General features: G+C 38.0%; 1 protein-coding gene across 1 annotated transcript in view; it reads right to left on the bottom strand.

Moving 5' to 3' along the window:
• Nucleotides 1-22,643, bottom strand: part of METTL15 (methyltransferase 15, mitochondrial 12S rRNA N4-cytidine) — a 207,896-nt gene that overhangs the window by 43,307 nt on the left and 141,946 nt on the right. The window contains exons 4-5 of the mRNA XM_007461688.1: nt 19,008-19,199; nt 6,014-6,192 (exon numbers count right to left, since the gene is read on the bottom strand). Of these exons, the coding sequence (XP_007461750.1) occupies nt 6,014-6,192; nt 19,008-19,199 (371 nt within the window). The remainder of the gene's footprint in view (nt 1-6,013; nt 6,193-19,007; nt 19,200-22,643) is intronic.

Raw genomic sequence — 22,643 nt, 5'->3', positions numbered from 1 at the left:
GTAGGGAACTTTAGTGAAGGGAACACTATATACAACACTGTATATGTGTTATTTATATGAAAATTCCTGGCTAGGAGTTCTGAATAGTGCATATAATCAGTGAAGTCCTTCAGGTTGTTTTTGGAATTACCTTACAAATTGCTGACTGGTAATTTACAAAGAAAGTCATGGTAGTTGTAGTTGTAAGTGTTCTATTCCATCCTAGGGCCCCAAACCTGTCTTCTGGAGCTCCCATGATCTGGAAGAATACTAGAACTGTAGTTATTTGTACTAGCAAAAGGCACTAGGCTTTAGATTTTATAAATACGGCTTAATCACTTTAATTATTATATTATTCCACTAAGTATATTGTGATTACAAGTGTGGTGGTCTTTCTTGTTCTAATAGATGATTAGCTTTTTGAAAGCAAAGGAAGTGATTTATATTTTTGTCCATACGTGGCTTTTACTATGTGTCAGGAACAGTGGCATATTTCCCAAAGTGCTTGATAATATTGAACATGTTTAGTATGAATTTATTAAGAACCAGAAAAGACATTCAAATATAATCACTGCATATTATAGCCTGCTAAAATACATGTTTGTTAAATAAAGATATTGCTTAGGAACTGTATGGGGTTGAACAGTGTCTCCCATAGTTCATGTCCACTGGAAACCAGTGAGTGTGACTTTATTTAGAAATAGGAACTTTGAAGATATAATCAAATTAAGATGAGTATATACTGGATTAGGGTGGGCCCTATATCAAACATGACTGGTGTCCTTATAATAAGGGAAATGTAGACACAAAGACAGATGAACAGGGAGAACACCATGTGACGATGGAGGCAGAGACTTAGGGATGCACCTACAAGCCAAGGATACCAAGGACTGCTGGCAACCACCAGAAACTAGGAATAGTCAAGGAAGCTCTTCCCCCAGAGCCCTGCTGATACCTTGGTTTGGGACTTCTACCCTCTAGAACTGTGGAAGAATAACTTTCTGTTGTTTTAAGCCACATAGTATGTGGTACTTTGTTACAGCAGTACTATGAAACTAATATAGAAACCTTCTTGGGCCCTCCACTGCTACCCATATTTCCTTATGAAGCAGCTCTCTTAAGAGACTTCTATTTAATGTACTTGACAGATTAATCCCTTTCTCTACTAAACAAATTGTATTTTACTATCTAGAATTCCATACAGTCGTGCTCCCACCAAAAGAACTGTATGCTTACAGCCCAGAGCACTTATATTGTCAATACATAGTTTAATGAAATATCACATGAACTGGTGAAATATGAATGCAAAAGGAAAGACAGCTGCTGTTTCCATGAATACGAAGTTGGAGACTTTGGAAACTCTTCCCTTATAAAGGTGAGTCACATAAATATGCAATCAAATTAGATGCGGGTGAGGTAATTATTAAGACAAAAATAATGAAAATCTAGAAAATATGCTCATTCAGATTACTTTGTAAGTATCTTTAAATTCTTACTTCATTTTAATAAAAATAAAATTAGAGCTTATAGAATATATGCCATGGCATCATCAAAAAATCTACAAACAATAAATGCTGGAGAGAGTGTGGAGAAAAGGGAACCCTCTTGCACTGTTGGTGGAAATGTAAATTGATACAGCCACTATGGAGAACAGTATGGAGGTTCCTTAAAACACTAAATATAGAACTACCATACGACCCAGCAATCCCACTACTGGGCATACACCCTGAGAAAACCATAATTCAAAAAGAGTCATGTACCACAATGGTCACTGCAGCTCTATTTACAATAGCCAGGACATGTAAGTAACCTAAGTGTCCATCAACAGATAAATGGATAAAGAAAATGTGACACATAGATACAATGGAATATTACTCAGCCATAAAAAGAAACAAAATTGAGTTATTTGTAGTGAGGTGAATGGACCTAGAGACTGTCATACAGAGTGAAGTCAGTCAGAAAGAAAAAAACAAATATGGTATGCTAACACATATATATGGAATCTAAAAAAAAAAAGGTTCTGAAGAACCTAGGCACAGGACGGGAATAAAGACACAGACGTAGAGAATGGATTTGAGGACATAGAGAGGGGAAGGGTAAACTGGGACAAAGTGAAAGAGTGGCATGGACATATATACACTACCAAATGTAAAATAGATAGCTAGTGGGAAGTAGCCACATAGCACAGGGAGATCAACTCGGTGCTTTGTGACCACCTAGAGGGGTGGGATTGGGAGGGTGGGAGGGAGATGCAAGAGGGAGGAGATACAGGGATATATGTATATGTATAGCTGATTCACTTTGTTATAAAGCAGAAACTAACACAGCATTGTAAAGCTATTATACTCCAATAAAGATGTTAAAAAAAAAAGAATATATGCCATGGGTGTGGTTTATGTAAGAATGGATTTCGTGGGAGTGCAGTTAGGACCCAACCATGTCCATATATACATACATATGTATATGTATATATATATATATATATATATATATATATATTTATATACATGTATGTATATGTGTATATATACATATATGTATAGGTTCTCTATAATTCTCAACTTGAAGCAACTTTTTCTATTAGCCACACAATCATAACTTCAGACTACAATAAATAAGAGTGTTTCCATGAAAGAATGCTCAACATCATTAATCATTAGAGAAATGCAAATCAAAACTACAATGAGATATCATCTCACACCAGTCAGAATGGCCATGATCAAAAAATCTAGAAACAGGGCTTCCCTGGTGGCGCAGTGGTTGAGAGTCCACCTGCCAATGCAGGGGCCGTGGATTCGTGCCCCGGTCCGGGAAGATCCCACATGCCGCGGAGCGGCTGGGCCCATGAGCCATGGCCGCTGAGCCTGCGTGACCGGAGCCTGTGCTCCGCAACGGGAGAGGCCACAACAGTGAGAGGCCTGCGTACTGCAAAAAAAAAAAATCTAGGAACAAAAAATGCTGGAGAGGGTGTGGAGAAAAGGGAACACTCTTGCACTGCTGGTGGGAATGTGAACTGGTACAGCCACTATGGAGAACAGTATGGAGGTTCCTTAAAAAACTACAAATAGAACTACCATATGACCCAGCAATCCCACTACTGGGCATATACCCTGAGAAAACCATAATTCAAAAAGAGCCATGTTCCAAAATGTTCATTGCAGCTCTATGTACAATAGCCAGGACATGGAAGCAACCTAAGTGTCCATCAACAGATGAATGGATAAAGAAGATGTGGCACATATATACAATGGAATATTACTCAGCCATAAAAAGAAATGAAAGTGAGATATTTGTAGTGAGGTGGATGGAACTAGAGACTGTCATACAGAGTGAAGTAAGTCAGAAAGAGAAAGACAAATACCGTATGCTAACACATATATATGGAATTTAAGAAAAAAAAATATCATGAAGAACCTAGGCATAAGACAGGAATAAAGACACAGACCTACTAGAGAATGGACTTGAGGATATGGGGAGGGGGAAGGGTAAGCTGTGACAGAGTGAGAGAGTGGCATGGACATATGTAAAATAGATAGCTAGGGGGAAGCAGCCGCATAGCACAGAGAGATCAGCTCGGTGCTTTGTGACCACCTAGAGGGGTGGGATAGGGAGGGTGGGAGGGAGGGAGACGCAAGAGGGAAGAGATATGGGATCATATGTATATGTATAACTGATTCACTTTGTTATAAAGAAGAAGCTAAGACACCATTGTAAAGCAATTATACTCCAATAAAGATGTTAAAAAAAATAAGAGTGTTTCTACTATAAGTTTATTACCCCATGTTTTTATTCCATCACTTATTAGCCTGTAAGTTTCATGAACACAAAGGCTCTATCTGATTTGCTCCCCATTCTACCTTCAGTACTTAGTAAAATGCCTGGTATATAGCAGCCTCTCCCAAGATATTTTTTGAATAAATAAGCACAAAATGGAAAACAATTTTTTTCTGTTTTTCCCTTCTCCAAAGAATTATATTATCATCAATAAAGTTATATTAAAATGTGCTGCTTTGAGCCTTAAAAATGGATTCATTATAGAGAACTCAATTTTTTAATGGCATTTATAAAAATTGGGTTTTATCTACATGTACATGAAAATTCTCATTTTTAGTATATCATTTTTCATAGCCCTAATATGCTTTTCACATCATAATCTTTCTGAAAATACTTATGTACCTATTCTACATCTTCAAATAATTTCTATCTAATACCACAGTGTTATTTCCCCAAGTTTATAGATTAGGGTTCTGAGACAGAAAAGTTAGCTTAATTTCTTAAAGGCAGATTCCTAATGATGCCTCAAAAAAAATTCATGAACTTCCAAATTCTAGATTAGCATTGAAATTGTCACTGTATTCTTGAGGAAATTGCTCACCCTCCCTGAGCCTTAGTTTCTTCAGTTATCAGATGAGGCTTTTTGACTTCATGATCTCTAGGATGCCCTCTACCCCGAGTCCTCATTTTCAGCACAGAAAATTCTGGATTTTCTTATCAATAAAAAAAAAAAATGTGACTTCTCACTGCTCTTCTTTCCAAAATGAGAGACAGAACATAGCTAGTTAAAGAATGACAGAAAGGATAAGGTGGAGATGTGTTAGTGAGTATGGAGTAGCAAGAAAGGAAGGGACAGAAGACAGGGTGAATGTGATGTCAGCCTGCTAGGATAAATGTTTTGGGGAAGAAAATAATGGAATATTTTATGCTCACATAACCTGCAAGATTTTACTCGTACTTTCCTACAGGAATATCAGTGGTAAGTTGGAAGGGCTTTGAGGCCTTGAGGTATGCAGCTTAAAAAATTAAAGACTTCGTCAACTCAATAACTAAATAGAATATAGTTTTATTAAATTGTTATAAAATAGTTGCTACATGACCTCTAAATCTCAATCTGAGTGAATTTATAATTAAGTTTTATTACTTAAACTCTGTATGATATTAAGATAGAGGCAACTAATATTACGTTCCTTTTACAAGCTATACAAATATTCCTTTTTTCTACATCTTTAGCTACTTAAAGTAACTTAATAGGAACTACTAAAAAACTCTTATTACATTTGGTAAATAAAAATGATGTAGAGTTTCAGATGGTCCAACAAGATGAAGAATTTACCACTGGAATTCTGTTAAATAACTTCAGGAGTTATATTTTTGCCTTGGAAAACTTTCATCATGGAACACAGCTGTGAAACAACTTTGGCTTCAGACAGAAAGGCTATAATAAAGCACCTCCTAGCTATACTTAGGTTCAAGAGGTTTATGGTGGTGAACAGCAGAAAAGATGAAATGTTTCAATAAGCCCCTCAGGCTGATTTAGTTAGCATTCACAAAGTGGAATAACCTATACATCACATACCCTTTGTTAGCTGGTTGTTTAGAATAGATGTATGAGTCACTGGATTTTATTTTAGCAGCTGGGCAATGCAATTCTCCTTTTGCCCAAAATATTAAAATGCAGAAATGTGAAACTAAGAGAGGTAATGTCATATCTTATACAGGATGCTTATCAACCACTGTAATGGATAGAGAAATTCTTCTGCTCTTGTCATTCCACATTTCACCTTGGTAGGCACAAATGATAAATCACCTCATGCACAAAAATTTTCTATTATTAAACTAATCAGCAAACTACAGTATATTTTTAAAAATTGTGTGGGGGAGAGGTGTTGGAGGGGGGAAGCTTGCAAATCCAAAGAAAGGTGGCATAAGAGAAGGATAGGCAAGATTCTATCTTGCATGATTTCAAGTACAAATGAATCCCTCTGGGAGTTTGGGGGGATTCATATATATATATATATATACATACATAGATGTGTGTGAGTGTGTGTATAAATATATATATATATTTTGTTCTCTCAGACACTGTTCAGAATTAATGAGGGTACCTGCAACGATGCTGGCAAGCTGCTGGGTTCTGGTGAGGGGGATTCATATATATATATATATATATATACATACATAGATGTGTGTGAGTGTGTGTATAAATATATATATATATTTTGTTCTCTCAGACACTGTTCAGAATTAATGAGGGTACCTGCAACGATGCTGGCAAGCTGCTGGGTTCTGGTGATGGGGTAGATGCTGCGTGCCTGAACAATTGCTGAAGCGATTTTCTTGGCGTGCTTCTCCTCCCCGTATGTTCTCAGGATGGATGCAAGTGCCTGTTGATCTAAAGCGTTCACAACATCAGCTGCGGTGGGCATGTCAGGGTACCTACGCAGAAGAAGAGCCAATTAGTTCACTGACGTCAGTTTTCATTGACAAGAGGTGAAACTTCAGAGTACTGAGACAAAGTCAGGCATACACACATAGTCTAAGAGGTCTTATGAGGTTTTTAAAGTCACAGACTGAAATCTTACACAAATGAAATAGATTTTCCATTTCAAATACCCATGATTATGGCAAGTGGGACTGTGTGTGACATTCATTAAGGTCAAGGGCAGCAGAAAGTTAAAATGCTTTACTAGCCTTTAACTCAGAAAGAATTATGGCTTATGAAGATTTCTCCTTAGAGGTCAGGAAGTTGGCGGAAGAGTAATACACAGAGATCACCTTCCTCCCCACAGATACACCAGAAATACATCTACACGTGGAACAACTCCTACAGAACACCTACTGAATGCAGGCAGAAGACCTCAGACCTCCCAAAAGGCAAGAAAGTCCCCACGTACCTGGGTAGGGCAAAAGAAAAAACAATAAACAGAGACAAAAGAATAGGGACGGGACCTGCACCAGTGGGAGGGAGCTGTGAAGGAGGAAAGGTTTCCACACACTAGGAAGCCCCCTCGCGGGCGGAGACTGCGGGTGGCGGTGGGGGAAAGCTTCGGAGCCGCAGAGGGGAGCACAGCATCAGGGGTGCGGAAGGCAAAGTGGAGAGATTCCCGCACAGAGGATCGGTGCTGACCAGCACTCACCAGCCCGAGAGGCTTGTCTGCTCACCCGCCTGGGCGGGCGGGGCTGGGAGCTAAGGCTTGGGCTTCGGTTGGAGCGCAGGGAGAGGACTGGCAGCGTGAACACAGCCTGAAGGGGGTTAGGGCACCACAGCTAGCCAGGAGGGAATCCGGGGAAAAGTCTGGACCGGCCAAAGAGGTAAGAGACTTTTTCTTCCCTCTTTGTTTCCTGGTGCACGAGGAAGGGGATTGGGAGCGCTGCTTAAAGAAGCTCCAGAGATGGGCATGAGCCGCGGCTAACAGCGCAGACCCCAGAGACGGGCATGGGACGCTAAGGCCGCTGCTGCCACCACCAAGAAGCCTGTGTGCGAGCAAAGGTCACTATCCACATCCCACTTCCAGGGAGCCTGTGCAGCCAGCCACTGCCAGGGTCCCGGGACCCAGGGACAACTTCCCTGGGAGAACGCACAGCGCACCTCAGGCTGGTGCAACGTCATGCCGGCCTCTGCCGCCACAAGCTCGCACCGCACTCCGTGCCCCTCCCTCCCCCGAGCCAGAGTGAGCCAGAGCCCCCGAATCAGCGGCTCCTTTAACCCTGTCCTATCTGAGCAAAGAACAGACGCACTCTGGTGAACTACACACAGAGGCAGGGCCAAATCTGAAGCTGAGCTCCGGGAGCAGCGAGAACAAAGAAGAGAAAGGAAAATCTCTCCCAGCAGCCTCAGAAGCAGCGGATTAAAGCTCCACAATCAACTAGATGTACCCTGCATCTGTGGAACACATGAATAGACAACAAATCACCCCAAATTGAGGAGGTGGACTTTGAGAGCAAGATTTATTATTTTTTCCCCTTTGCCTCTTTTTCTGAGTGTGTATGTGTATGTTTCTGTGTGAGATTTTGTCTGTATAGCTTTGCTTCCACCATTTGTCCTAGGGTTCTATCCGTTTTTTTTTTCTTATTTAAAAATTTTTTTTCTTAATAATTATTTTTTATTTTAATAACTATTTTATCTTTATCTTCTTTCTTTCTTTCCTTCCTTCCCTCCTTCCTCCCTCCCTCCCTCCTTTCTCTCTTTCTTCCTTTCTTCCTTTCTTTCTTTCTTTCTTTTCTTTCTTTCTTTCTTTCTTTCTTTTTCTTTCTTAATTTCTTTATTTCTAGCTTTTCTCCCTATTATTCGGAGCTGTGGGGATGAAACACTCTTGGTGCTGCAGCCAGGAGTCAGTGCTGTGCCTCTGAGGTGGGAGAGCCAACTTCAGGACCCTGGTCCACAAGAGGCCTCCCAGCTCCACATAATATCAAATGGTGAAAATCTCCCAGAGATCTCCATCTCAACACCAGCACCCAGCTTCACTCAACGAGCAGCAAGCTACAGTGCTGGACACCCTATGCCAAACTACTAGCAAGACAGGAACACAACCCCACCCATTAGCAGAGAGGCTGCCGAAAATCATAATAAGTCCACAGACACCCCAAAACACACCACTAGACGTGGACCTACCCACCAAAAAGACAAGATCTAGCCTCATCCACCAGAACACAGGCACTAGTCCCCTCCACCAGGAAGCCTACACAACCCACTGAACCAACTTTAGCCACTGGGGACAGACACCAAAAACAACGTGAACTACGAACCTGCAGCCTGCAAAAAGGAGACCCCAAACACAGTAAGATAAACAAAATGAGAAGACAGAAAAACACACAGCAGATGAAGGAGCAAGATAAAAACCCAACAGACCTAACAAATGAAGAGGAAATAGGCAGTCTACCTGAAAAAGAATTTAGAATAATGATAGTAAAGATGATCCCAAATCTTGGAAATAGAATAGAGAAAATGCAAGAAACATTTAACAAGGACCTAAAAGAACTAAAGATGAAACAAGCAATGATGAACAGCACAATAAATGAAATTAAAAATACTCTAGATGGGATCAATAGCAGAATAAATGAGGCAGAAGAATGTATAAGTGACCTGGAAGATAAGTAGTGGAAATAACTACTGCAGAACAGAGTAAAGAAAAAAGAATGAAAAGAAGTGAGGACAGTCTCAGAGACCTGTAAGACAACATTAAACACACCAACATTCGAATTATAGGGGTTCCAGAAGAAGAAGAGAAAAAGAGAAGGACTGAGAAAATATTTGAAGAGATTATAGTTGAAAACTTCTCTAATATGACTGAGAAAATATTTGAAGAGATTATAGTTGAAAACTTCTCTAATATGGGAAAGGAAATAGTTAATTAAGTCCAGGAGGCACAGAGAGTCCCACAGAGGATAAATCCAAGGAGAAATATGCCAAGACACATATTAATCAAACTGTCAAAAATTAAATACAAAGAAAACATATTAAAAGCAGCAAGGGAAAAACAACAAATAACACACAAGGGAATCCCCATAAGGTTAACAGCTGATCTTTCAGCAGAAACTCTGCAAGCCAGAAGGGACTGGCAGGACATATTTAAAGTGATGAAGGAGAAAAACCTGCAACCAAGATTACTCTACCCAGCAAGGATCTCATTCAGATTTGATGGAGAAATTAAAACCTTTACAGACAAGCAAAAGCTGAGAGAGTTCAGCACCACCAAACCAGCTTTACAACAAATGCTAAAGGAACTTCTCTAGACAAAAACACAAGAGAAGGAAAAGTCCTATAATAACGAACCCAAAACAATTTAGAAAATGGGAATAGGAACATACATATCGATAATTACCTTAAATGTAAATGGACTAAATGCTCCCACCAAAAGACACAGATTGGCTGAATGGATACAAAAACAAGACCCATATATATGCTGTCTACAAGAGACCCACTTCAGACCTAGAGACACATACAGACTGAAAGTAAGGGGATGGAAAAAGATATTCCATGCAAATGGAAACCAAAAGAAAGCTGGAGTAGCAATTCTCATATCAGACAAAATAGACTTTAAAATAAGGACTATCAGAAGAGACAAAGAAGGACACTACATAATGATTAAGGGATCGATCCAAGAAGAAGATATAACAATTGTAAATATTTATGCACCCAACATAGGAGCACCTCAATACATAAGGCAAAAACTAGCAGCCATAAAAGGGGAAATCGACAGTAACACATTCATAGTAGGGGACTTCAACACCCCACTTTCACCAATGGACAGATCATCCAAAATGAAAATAAATAAGGAAACACAAGCTTTAAATGATACATTAAACAAGATGGACTTAATTGATATTTATAGGACACTCCATCCAAAAACAACAGAATACACATTTTTCTCAAGTGCTCATGGAACATTCTCCAGGATAGATCATATCTTGGGTCACAAATCAAGCTTTGGTAAATTTAAGAAAATTGAAATTGTATCAAGTATCTTTTCCAACCACAATGCTAAGAGACTAGATATCAATTACAGGAAAAGATCTGGAAAAAATACAAACACATCGAAGCTAAACAATACACTACTTAATAACGAAGTGATCACTGAAGAAATCAAAGAGGAAATAAAAAATACCTAGAACCAAATGACAATGGAGACACGATTACCCAAAACCTATGCGATGCAGCAAAAGCAGTTTCTAAGAGGGAAGTTTATAGCAATACAAGCCCACCTTAAGAAGCAGGAAACATCTCGAATAAACAACCTAACCTTGCACCTCAAGCAATTAGAGAAAGAAGAACAAAAAAACCCCAGAGTTAGCAGAAGGAAAGAAATCATAAAAATCAGATCAGAAATAAATGAAAAAGAAATGAAGGAAACAATAGCAAAGATCAATAAAACTAAAAGCTGGTTCTTTGAGAAGATAAACAAAATAGATAAACCATTAGCCAGACTCATCAAGAAAAAAAGGGAGAAGACTCAAATCAATAGAATCAGAAATGAAAAAGGAGAAGTAACAACTGACACTGCAGAAATACAAAAAATCATGAGGGATTACTACAAGCAACTCTATGCCAATAAAATGGACAATCTGGAAGAAATGGACAAATTCTTAGAAATGCACAAACTGCCAAGACTGAATCAGGAAGAAATAGAAAATATGAACAGACCAATCACAAACACTGAAATTGAAACTGTGATTAAAAATCTTCCAACAAACAAAAGCCCAGGACCAGATGGCTTCACAGGCGAATTCTATCAAACATTTAGAGAAGAGCTAACACCTATCCTTCTCAAACTCTTCCAAAATATAGCAGAGGGAGGAACACTCCCAAACTCATTCTCTGAGGCCACCATCACCCTGATACCAAAACCAGACAAGGATGTCACAAAGAAAGAAAACTACAGGCCAATATCACTGATGAACATAGATGCAAAAATCCTCAACAAAATACTAGCAAACAGAATCCAACAGCACATTAAAAGGATCATACAAGATGATCAAGTGGGGTTTATTCCAGGAATGCAAGGATTCTTCAGTATACGCAAATCAATCAACGTGATACACCATATTAACAAATTGAAGGCGGAAAACCATATGATCCTCTCAATAGATGCAGAGAAAGCTTTCAACAAAATTAAACACCCATTTATGATAAAAACCCTGAAGAAAGTAAGCACAGAAGGAAGTTTCCTCAACATAATAAAGGCCATATATGACAAGCCCACAGGCAACATCGTCCTCAATGGTGGAAAACTGAAACCATTTCCACTAAGATCAGGAACAAGACAAAGTTGGCCACTGTTACCACTTTTATTCAACATAGTTTTGGAAGTTTTAGCCACAGCAATCAGAGAAGAAAAGGAAATAAAAGGAATCCAATCCGTAAAGAAAAAGTAAAGCTCTCACTGTTTGCAGATGACATGATACTATATATAGAGAATCCTAAAGATGCTACCAGAAAACTACTAGAGCCTAATCAATGAATTTGGTAAAGTAGCAGGATACAAAATTAATGTACAGAAATGTCTGGCATTCCTATACATTAATGATGAAAAATCTGAACGTAAAATCAAGAAAACTCTCCCATTTACCACTGCAACAGAAAGAATAAAATATCTAGGAATAAACCTACCTAAGGAGACAAAAGACCTGTATGCAGACAGTGATGAAAGAAATTAAAGATGATACAAATAGATGGAGAGATATACCATGTTCCTGGATTGGAAGAAGCAACCCTGTGAAAATGAGTCTACTATCCAAAGCAATCTACAGATTCAATGCAATCCCTATCAACTACCACTGGCATTTTTCACAGAACTAGAACAAAAAATTTCACAATTTGTATGGAAACACAAAAGACCCCGAATAGCCAAAGCAATCTTGAAAAAGAAAAACGGAGCTGGAGGAATCAGGCTCCCTCAGTTCAGACTATACTACAAAGCTACAGTAATCAAGACAGTATGGTACTGGCACAAAAACAGAAAGATAGATCAATGGAATAGGATGGAAAGCCCAGAGATAAACCCACGGACATATGGTCACCTTATCTTTGATAAAGGAGGCAGGAATGTACAGTGGAGAAAGGACAGCCTCTTTAATAAGCGGTGCTGGGAAAACTGGACAGGTACATGTAAAAGTATGAGATTAGATCACTCCCTAACACCATACACAAAAATAAGCTCAAAATGGATTAAAGACCTAAACGTAAGGCCAGAAACTATCAAACTCTTCGAGGAAAACATAGGCAGAACACTCTATGACATAAACCACAGCAAGATCCTTTTTGACCCACCTCGTAGAGAAATGGAAATAAAACCAAAAATAAACAAATGGGACCTAACAAAACCTATAAGCTTTTGCACAGCAAAGGAAACCATAAACAAGACCAAAAGACTACCCTCAGAATGGGAGAAAATATTTACAAGTGAAGCAACTGACAAAGGATTAATCTCCAAAATTTGTAAGTAGCTTATGCAGCTCAGTAACAAAAAAACAAACAACCCAATCCAAAAATGGGCAGAAGACCTAAATAGACATTTCTCCAAAGTAGATATACAGACTGCCAACAAACACAGGAAAGAATGCTCAACATCACTAATCATTAGAGAAATGCAAATCAAAACTACAATGAGATATCATCTCACACCAGTCAGAATGGCCATCATCAAAAAAATCTAGAAACAATAAATGCTGGAGAGGGTGTGGAGAAAAGGGAACACTCTTGCACTGCTGATGGGAATGTGAATTGGTACAGCCACTATGGAGAACAGTATGGAGGTTCCTTAAAAAACTAAAAGTAGAACTACCATATGACCCAGCAATACCACTACTGATCATATACCCTGAGAAAACCATAATTCAAAAAGAGTCATGTTCCAAAATGTTCATTGCAGCTTTATTTACAATAGCCCAGACATGGAAACAACTTAACTGTCCATCATCAGATGAATGGATAAAGAAGATGTGGCACATATATACAATGGCATATTACTCAGCCATATAAAGAAACGAAATTGAGCTATTTGTAATGAGGTGGATGGACCTAGAGTCTGTCATACAGAGTGAAGTAAGTCAGAAAGAGAAAGACAAATACCATATGCTAACACATATATATGGAATTTAAGAAAAAAAAATGTCATGAAGAACCTAGGGGTAGGACAGGAATAAAGACACAGACCTACTAGAGAATGGACTTGAGGATATGGGGAGGGGGAAGGGTAAGCTGGGACAAAGCAAGAGAGTGGCATGGACATATATACACTACCAAATGTAAAATAGATAGCTAGTGGGAAGCAGCCGCATAGTACAGGGATATCAGCTCGGTGCTTTGTGACCACCTAGAGTTGAGGGATAGGGAGGGTGGGAGGGAGGGAGACGCAAGAGGGAAGAGATATGGGAACATATGTATATGTATAACTGATTCACTTTGTTATAAAGCAAAAACTAACACACCATTGTACAGCAATTTTACTGCAATAAAGATGTAAAAAAAAAAAAAAAAAGATTTGTCCTAAACTAAAATAATGGATAATGTTTTGGATTTAGTTTGTTCAAATTTAAATTACTGCTTGATTTTTATTTTTTTTTTCAGTATAGAAGATACAAGGCTTACTGACTGATATTTAAATGAGCCTAGATCTCAGGAACTTAACTAAATCTAATACTGTAAAGTAAGCAAATATTTATATGAGGGTACAAATTGAATTTAGAAAGTCTAAAAAAGAAGATACTGCTGGTCAGTTTCCCTCACAAAAACTAGAACAACCTTAATAGTAATAACATATATTATTTCAAATTGTTAACAATATGGGCTTATACACCCATGACAAAAGTCACCATAGGGTAAAATCTGGTAATTAACAAGCAATATTAAACAGGCCTAGATGGTAATTTCCAGTGGAAGAGACAAAGCAATACCAACCTCTGGTCAAATAGAATAAATTATAGTAACAGGAAATGGCATTCACTTTGTCAGGCCATTCCAATTTACCTTAATTTAGGGAAATGCGTCATGGAATTTTAAGTGATGAGCTAACTGAGATCTTAATTATTAGAAAGATAGCCTTGCTAATAGTACAGTTCTCTGTCCTGTAGTTAATATGTTGGATTGATTGTTGGTACCATACTGTAATGACTTTAAGTAACAAGGATATGGTAGCTTTAAGACCTGACCATCAATCAGAGTGGGGTTGTCAAGGAATACCTGAATCCGTCTTTAAAAATACTACATTGCACCTTGTTAACATGTCTAGTACCACCAAGAAAATAATTTTGTTGTTGTCCTTGGCTTGTCCCCTATTTCACCATGACCTCCATCTCTCTCTCTCTCTCTCTCTCCTTGTGTGTGTGTGTGTGTGTGTGTGTGTGTGTGTGTGTGTCTGTGTAACCTTGTTTTCTAGATCCTGTGATTCTTTGTTTTTTTCTTTTTGGCTGACATGGTACTCCCAGATAAATGAATATCCTATAAGGTAGCCTATTTCCATCTCAACAGGCTTTGCTCCTTCAATAACAGCTTTAAGGATGAAGATTTGGTCTATAGAGTCAGATCAACCTCGATCAGAATCATAGCCTTGCTACTCATATTGTGTAAGCTTTTGAACCTACTGGGGCCTCAATTTCTAACCTGTAAGTAACAACGCTTACCTCACAGAATTGTTGAGAGAATTAAGGGTCCACACAATTATAAACTAGATAGTATAATGCCTGGAACAGAGAAACTCAGTGAATGTCACTGTCCTTTAGATCTTGTCCATTCCTAGATTTACCAAACATCATTCTTGGTCTAACTGAAAAATCCCTGTTAGATCTTACCTAGCTGTTAATTCAACTGCCCAAACCACCAAGCATCAGAATGAAACTTGTTAGTGATGGTAAATTCAGACTCATAGAATATATGTACAGTTCTACCAGGACAATTCTTAGTATGGATGTACTCAGCAGTTTTTTTTTTTTTTAATACCTTTCTACTTTTAAGTAAAATTAAAAGAGCATTTTGCTCAAATACAGGTCAGTGGAAAATAGGCATATTATTTTACTCATGTTCACATAGAATAGTAGTGTACTGGGTTAGCCAAAAAGTTCCTTCGATTTTTAAATAAAAATAAAAGACATTTTTCATTTTCACCAAGAATGTTTTTGATGAACATATTCACCGTTTTGTTCCACTACCTTCTGCCATTTTTCTTCATAATTCCATCTTCCCAAAACTTTTTAAATGTTTATTTATTTTTTTTTTTGCGGTACGTGGGCCTCTCACTGCTGTGGCCTCTCCCGTTGCGGAGCACAGGCTCCGGACACGCAGGCTCAGCAGCCATGGCTCACGGGCCCAGCCGCTTCGCGGCATGTGGGATCCTCCCGGACCAGGGCACGAACCCGTTTCCCCTATATCGGCAGCTGAACTCTCAACCACTGCGCCACCAGGGAAGCCCTCCCAAAACTTTTTTATCTTTTTGAGCAAAGAACTGTTCCAGGTGCATTTTACAGTCTTCCAGGGAGTTGAAATTTTTTCCCTTAAGAGAATTTTGTAAAGACTGAAATAAATGGAAATCTGAAGGGTCAATGTCCGGTGAATACGGCAGATGAATCAGAACTTCCCAGCCAAGCTGTAACAGTTTTTGCCTGGTCATCAAAGAAACATGCGGTCTTGCATTATCCTGCTGGAAGATTATGCATTTTCTGTTGACTAATTCCGGACACTTTTTGTCAAGTGCTGCTTTCAGTTGGTCTAATTGGGAGCATACTTGTTGGAATTAATCGTTTGGTTTTCTGGAAGGAGCTCATAATAAGGGCTCCCTTCCAATCCCACCATATATCACCTTCTTTGGATGAAAACCAGCGTTTGGTGTGGTTGGTGGTGGTTCATTTCACTTGCCCCACAATCTCTTCCATTCCACATTGTTGTACAGTATCCACTTTTCATCATCTTTCACAATTTGTTTTAAGAATGGAAGTTTTCTTTAGTTTCAGTAGAGAATCACATGCAGAAATACGGTCAAGAAGGTTTTTTTTCGCTAACTTATGTGGAACACAAACATCAAAGCGATTAACATAACCAAGCTGGTGCAAATGATTTTCAACGCTTGATTTGGATATTTTGAGTATGTCGGCTATCTCCTGCGTGGTATAACATTGACTGTTCTCAACTAATGTCTCAATTTGATTGCTATCATCTTCAACTGGTCTACCTGACCACGGGGCATTGTCCAGCGAGCAATCTCCACCACAGAACTTCACAAACCACTTTTGACACGTTTGATCAGTCACAGCACCACACACTGCACTAATCTTTTTTTGCATTTCAGTTGTGTTTTTACCTTTCTTGAAATAATAAAGCATAATATGCTGAAAATGTTGTTTTTTCCCTTCCATCTTCAATATTAAATGGCTACACAAAAATTCACCAATTTTGATAAGTTTTTTTTTAATGCATGGTGATTTGACAGCTGTCACAATACAATCTAACAAAATAGCTTCGAATGAAGTGAAAGACAACTAAGGGCTACTAGAGCCATCTTACGGAAGAAAATGAACAAACTTTTTTGGCCAACGCAAGTTTCCATAGGGCTACAAGGCAAAAGGGGCAATACTCTGGAAAACTGATAGGCTGTTAGGAGGCTTCAGAATACGCATTCAAATAGTGAAGAAGCCAACATACAAAATCTGCCCCTCCAAATTAAAACTTAGATCTTTTCAGTCCTCCAGAGATCACCAACTTACAAATGACTAAACTCAGGAGAGAAAGAAAATATTAACATAATTTATTGCATAAATATTACCATAATTTATGGCAATTCATTATTACTTTCTAGTGAAGAATACAACTGACAAAAGAGCTAGACCTGCAAGTCCTTGAAGCTGGGAACTTCTTTCTGATATATGAGAACTTATTATGATCTGAAAGCTATTGTTGAACTTGGGGCAGTACAAGAATTAACTATTCTGTAAGATTCCAGTGTTAAATGGCAACAGGTTAAGAAAGCCTCTTGCACCCATCTTCATCACAGGGAAATATCAGCTTCCAGGATCTGACTGGCCAAATTTATTGGCTTGGACTCCCTCTTCCCATAATACCACTTAGATTAGCATTAAACATATTTGCATCTCCAACTTTCCCTTGTCTATGAATTCATGTGAACCAACTCCTCCTTTCTGAATGCCATGAACTTTCTTCAGATATGTTAACATCTCTGATTAGTTTACAGCCTATGCTATCTACCTGGAAGCCATCCAGCTTTTCAAGATACATTTGCTCAATACTATTATTATCCATTACATATTGACTTAGAGTTTAATTCTCAAGGGCTTATTTTCATGTTCTTAGGGGAGAACCTCAGGAACCCTCATTTATAGACTACAGTTTGATGATGTCTCTACATTAACAATATGGGGATTTATTACTATTAACTAGAAACTTTGTTCATTGTATTTCAGAAGGCATCCTTAGTAAGACATAGGAACAGCAGAAATTTGCTTTACATTTTATTACCTCTGCACAACAACCTCAATCTCCAAACATGAGAAGATATTTGACCTCTACTATTAGTCATTGGTCTTTAAAAGATTTTTGTTTTCTTTTATGACATTCTTCACTCCATGAATGCCAATTTGTGCAAATGAAGGTATAAGACTTAGAACAAAAAGGTTCCAACAAGATGAGTCACACTCTAAGTTAACAGGTCATATCAAAACATGGGGAAAGGCTATCTGTGAATAATTACCATGAGACAAAGAAGTTTGTGGGGAAAAAAAGTCAAAGTCAACTCAATATTAAATTGTTGACTTAAACTGGACATTAAATTTCTCATATAAAGGTCCTTCTGACAGATTGGAAGAAATGTTGGAAAATACATTTGTTTCAGTAGAAATGTTTGTGCAGGTCTAGAATTGCAGATTAGTAACAGGATAGCTTACAAATTTAGACAGAAGAAAGACTAATGTTCTTTTAGAAAGTAAGCTTCCCAAATGTAGGGGCCATGATAAATAATTTGGTGGAGGGGGTGCATAAAATGAGAAAAACATGCTTAAGCTTTGTTTCGTAGGTACAGGCTATTCAGTTCCTGGGCCAGTGTTGTGCATAGAGACAAGTGCTAATCTACGCTTTTAAAATTAATTTAGATTTAAAAGAAATTATCCTATACTTTCCTAGAATGTGCCCCTCTTTGTGTTATTTAATATATGTTACCTATTTAAATGATGGAGAACAAATGTATTTCCAAGGTGGTGAGGAATAAAGAGGAGGTGTAAAGCTGTCTTACACATAGTACTGTGTCTGATTTAGTACCATAAATTTTAGTTTCTCTGGAGAAGGTTGAATCCAAGTGACTGTACAAGAAACAGGACACAACACACAATTGCTGACCTCTAGGATCTTGCCTTTTATGCAGTATTCAAAAGAATATGCATTAAATATAGTTCCTTTTACTTTTCACAAAAGGCATAGTTGGGCCTACACCAAAATGAAACGATTGCTTCAGTATCATATTAATATTGTTAGTAGTCTAAAAGATCACATTGTATCTGTAAAAAAGAAAATCAGTATTAAAGTTATCCTCTTCACTACTCAGTAAAGACTGCAATAATTTTTCTTTTAGAATCCCAAATCTAGAGAAAGACTAAAGTCTATAATGAGTAGCAAACAAAACTGATTTATTATGTATGGATAGTGTTAGGTGTGGGCGTGTGATGGGAATTCTACGGTCTTAAAAGGAAATTAAATTCAGAGTGTTTTTGAGAAATTGATTTCTTGTTATGAGGAGAAATGCTTTATCAATACTCACCTGCAACCATCCATTCTCATGTCCAAGGGGCCATCCTTCCGAAGGGAAAAACCTCTTTCAGGGGCATCAAGTTGCATGGAGGAACACCCAATATCCAAAAGAACTCCATCTAAACTCCCTGGTTGAACTCCAGCTTTCATTAGTAAGGCTTCTGCCTGGCTGAATTGGCCCAGGATGGCTCGGATCTGTTTACTGGGGATAAACCCAGGAGATGGAAAAAACACTTATGTCATATTAAAGTCTTTCTTAAGGTCTAGGATCAATGAAAGGGAGCACATTCTATTATTAGCTTATTTAACCAATATATGTTTACTAAGTGCCAACCATATGCTTTGTACTATATAAGGACATACAGATATGGAAACTCTATATCTTTGATTTCAAAACCAGAGGTGGTTTGACATAATTTTATTCTTGCTAATAAACACAATTTATTTTATACTTTGTGAAGGTATATAAGTTTATGAATTAGAAAAATTTCCTGGTCAGATCCGTCCTTTTATTTTTTTTTCCTAAAAAAAATATTCATATATCTCTGGGCTGGGAAAAGAAACATATGCCATTCTATCAAAAGAATAAACACCTGTTCACTGTTGGTGGGAGTGTAAACTGGTATAGCCACTATGGAAAACAGTATAGAGGTTTTTCAAAACATTTAAAATAGAACTACCATATCATCTAGCAATTCCACTTCTGGGAATATATCCACAAGAAATAAAAACACTATGTTGAAGCGATATCAGCACACTCATGTTCATAACAGCATTATTTACAACAAGTCAAGACATGAAAACCACCTAAGTGTCTGTCAATGGATGAATGGATAAAGAACTTAAGATGTGTGTATATATATTATTCAGCCATAAAAAAGAAGAAAATCTTGCCATTTGTGACAACATGGATGGACCTTGAGAGCATTATGCTAAGTCAGACAGAGAAAGACAAATACTGTATGATCTCATTTATATGTGAAATCTTGAGATTGAAAGAGAGAGAGAGAGAGAGAGAGAGAGAGAGAGAGAGAGAGAGGGAGGGAGGGAGGGAGGGAGAGAGAGGGAGAGAGAGAGAGAGAAAACCATGCTCATAAAAAAAGAGATGAGATTTGTGGTTACCAGAAGTGGGGGATGAGGTAAGGGGAATTGAATGAAGGTGGTCAAAAGGTACAAACTTCCAGATAAATAAGACAAATAAGTACTAAATTGAATGAAGGTGGTCAAAAGGTACAAACTTCCAGATAAATAAGACAAATAAGTACTAGGGGTGTAATGTACAACACGATGACTATAGTTAACACTACTGTGTGGTATTTATGAAAGTTGTTAAGAGAATAAATCCTAAGAGATCTCATCACAAGGAAAAAAAATCCCTTTCTCTTTTGTGTTTATATGAGATGATGGCTGTTAACTAAACATTGTTGTAATCATTTCATAATATATGTAAGTCAAATCATTATGCTGGACACAAACTTGTACAGTGTTATACGTCAATTATTATCTCAATAAAACTGGAAAAAAATTTAACTTTTAACTAGTAAACCAATTTAAATATCTTTTTTCTTTCTGTTTTATTACCTACTATATGTCAAACATCTTCAAGCCAACCATTTTACCTTTCTCCATATTCTTCACATAATTCAGGATAGGGGTGCTGTGCAGCTGCACACTTGAAGAATGAAACTATGCCTAAAATAAACGCCTTCTTACAGAAGCAATGTTTTAGCTCTCAGCGGGGATTCGGAAGTGAATGGAGCATTAAGAATTAACAGACAGGCAAGGAGTTGGGATCACCTTACAGCTATATTAATTCTCCTTCCTACACAAAGTGAGATGCTGCCTTCAGGGTTCTTCAGAAGCCCTAGGGCAACTGGCATGCATTTTGGAAGGGGAATGAGAAGAGAAAAATTGGGCAACACTCTAAGACCTCATTCCCTCCATCTACAGGTGTATGGAGTGAGGGTGGATTTCAACAGTGTTGGGGAATTCATATCTATGATATTTACTTATATGTTATGCTGTTTAAGGAGAATTTCACAGCTCATTGGTAATTTTTTCTCAAATTCCAATGGTGAAAGTGATTTTCAGGTTCACTCACCAAATATTCACTAAATATCTGCTATGTGTCAGGCATTATGCTATTCTGAGGTATAAACAGATTAATAAATCATGGCTTTCTGAGCTTTGAGCTGAGAGAAAGGTATATAAATAAACAGTTTGCAAAACAATCTCATGGGTGCTAATAGTAGAGAGACAGACAAATTGCTATGTCTGTATTTGGAAAATATAAAATGAATATTAATATTAGCATTGAAAACAGAAATAGTAGAATCTTGGGATTGGAAGGCAACTCACAAATTATTTGTTCCAATTATTTAATTGATGTTTGAATCTTTTCCCTTTTCACCATCACTGATGGGGGGCAGGGTGGGGAGGGGACTCGTTGTTTTAATCATATCTCATTCACCCCATTGGTGAGGAAGGGATTCCAATTCTAAAATTATGGAAATGGTCAAGTGAACACACAGCACCCGACACTGGACAGATGAGATTGACAGGAGTTTATTAATCACATCCACTCACAGCCCAGGGGAGGACACCAAATGCCATTCATGGCTACATGGGTGCTGCACTCAGGAACAGAGTGGACCGACAGGCTGTGAGAAGCAGATTTTATGGTATCAGTAGGATAGGGTGCCGCATGCCCAAGAAAGGATGTGTTGGCTTGTTTTGAATAATTCCACAGGCTGGCAGGGAACTCAAACCTGCTACTCAGGGATAAGCAGGTATTATGCCTGATCCCTTTGATAAGGAGTGTTGTTTGGCTAGGAACCTTCTCTGTGGAAGCACAGTGGGGAAGAAAAGTTGTAGTTAGGCCATTTAAGATTCTTCCAGCTTTCCCTAAATGTCAAGAACACATAATACTGGGCTTAAATTTTAGGCCTTACCTCACAGTCATTTAGCCCATGTTTGAACATTCCCAGTAAATAAAAACTCACTATTGGTTTTTGTTTTTTTTAATTTTTTTTAGTCAGTTGTTTTTTAGTGAAGCTGCTGGCTGTTTCCTCACTATTTCTATAACTTTTGTCCCAGGTATCAGTCCATGGAAAACAATTAAAAACTCATGGCAGCCTGTTACATATCTATTGTTAGTTATTGTAAATGATACTTGTTGGCTACCTCTTAGTTGCCAGTCTCTTTCTTCCAACAGGACGTCAAAATTTCAGCTTTGTATCTTGGGAGAGAATGATCATATCCATGATTGTTTATGTCAACTTGGCTTGGCAAAAGTACTCAGTTATTTAATCAAACAATGATCTAGGTATTGCTGTGAAGGTTTTTTTAGATGTGGTTACCATTACAGTCAGTTCCCTGTAAGTAAAGGATATTACCTTCCATAATGTGGGTGTGTGTCATCCGATCAGATGAAAGGCCTTAAGAGCAAAAAATGAGGTTCCCCAGAGGAAAAGGAAATTCAATCTCAAGACTATAGTATTATCTCCCATCATAGTTTCCAGTCTGCTGGCCTGCCCTACCATTTCAGACTTGCCATTCCCCACAATGTGAGCCAATTCCTTGAGATAAATCTCTCTCTCTCTCTCTCTCTCTCTCTATATATATATATATATATATATATATATAT

The sequence above is a fragment of the Lipotes vexillifer genome, unplaced genomic scaffold (genome assembly GCF_000442215.2).
Source record: "Lipotes vexillifer unplaced genomic scaffold, Lipotes_vexillifer_v1.1 scaffold5, whole genome shotgun sequence".
Lineage (NCBI taxonomy): Eukaryota > Metazoa > Chordata > Mammalia > Artiodactyla > Lipotidae > Lipotes > Lipotes vexillifer.
This window is presented reverse-complemented; position numbering and strand designations above follow the sequence as displayed.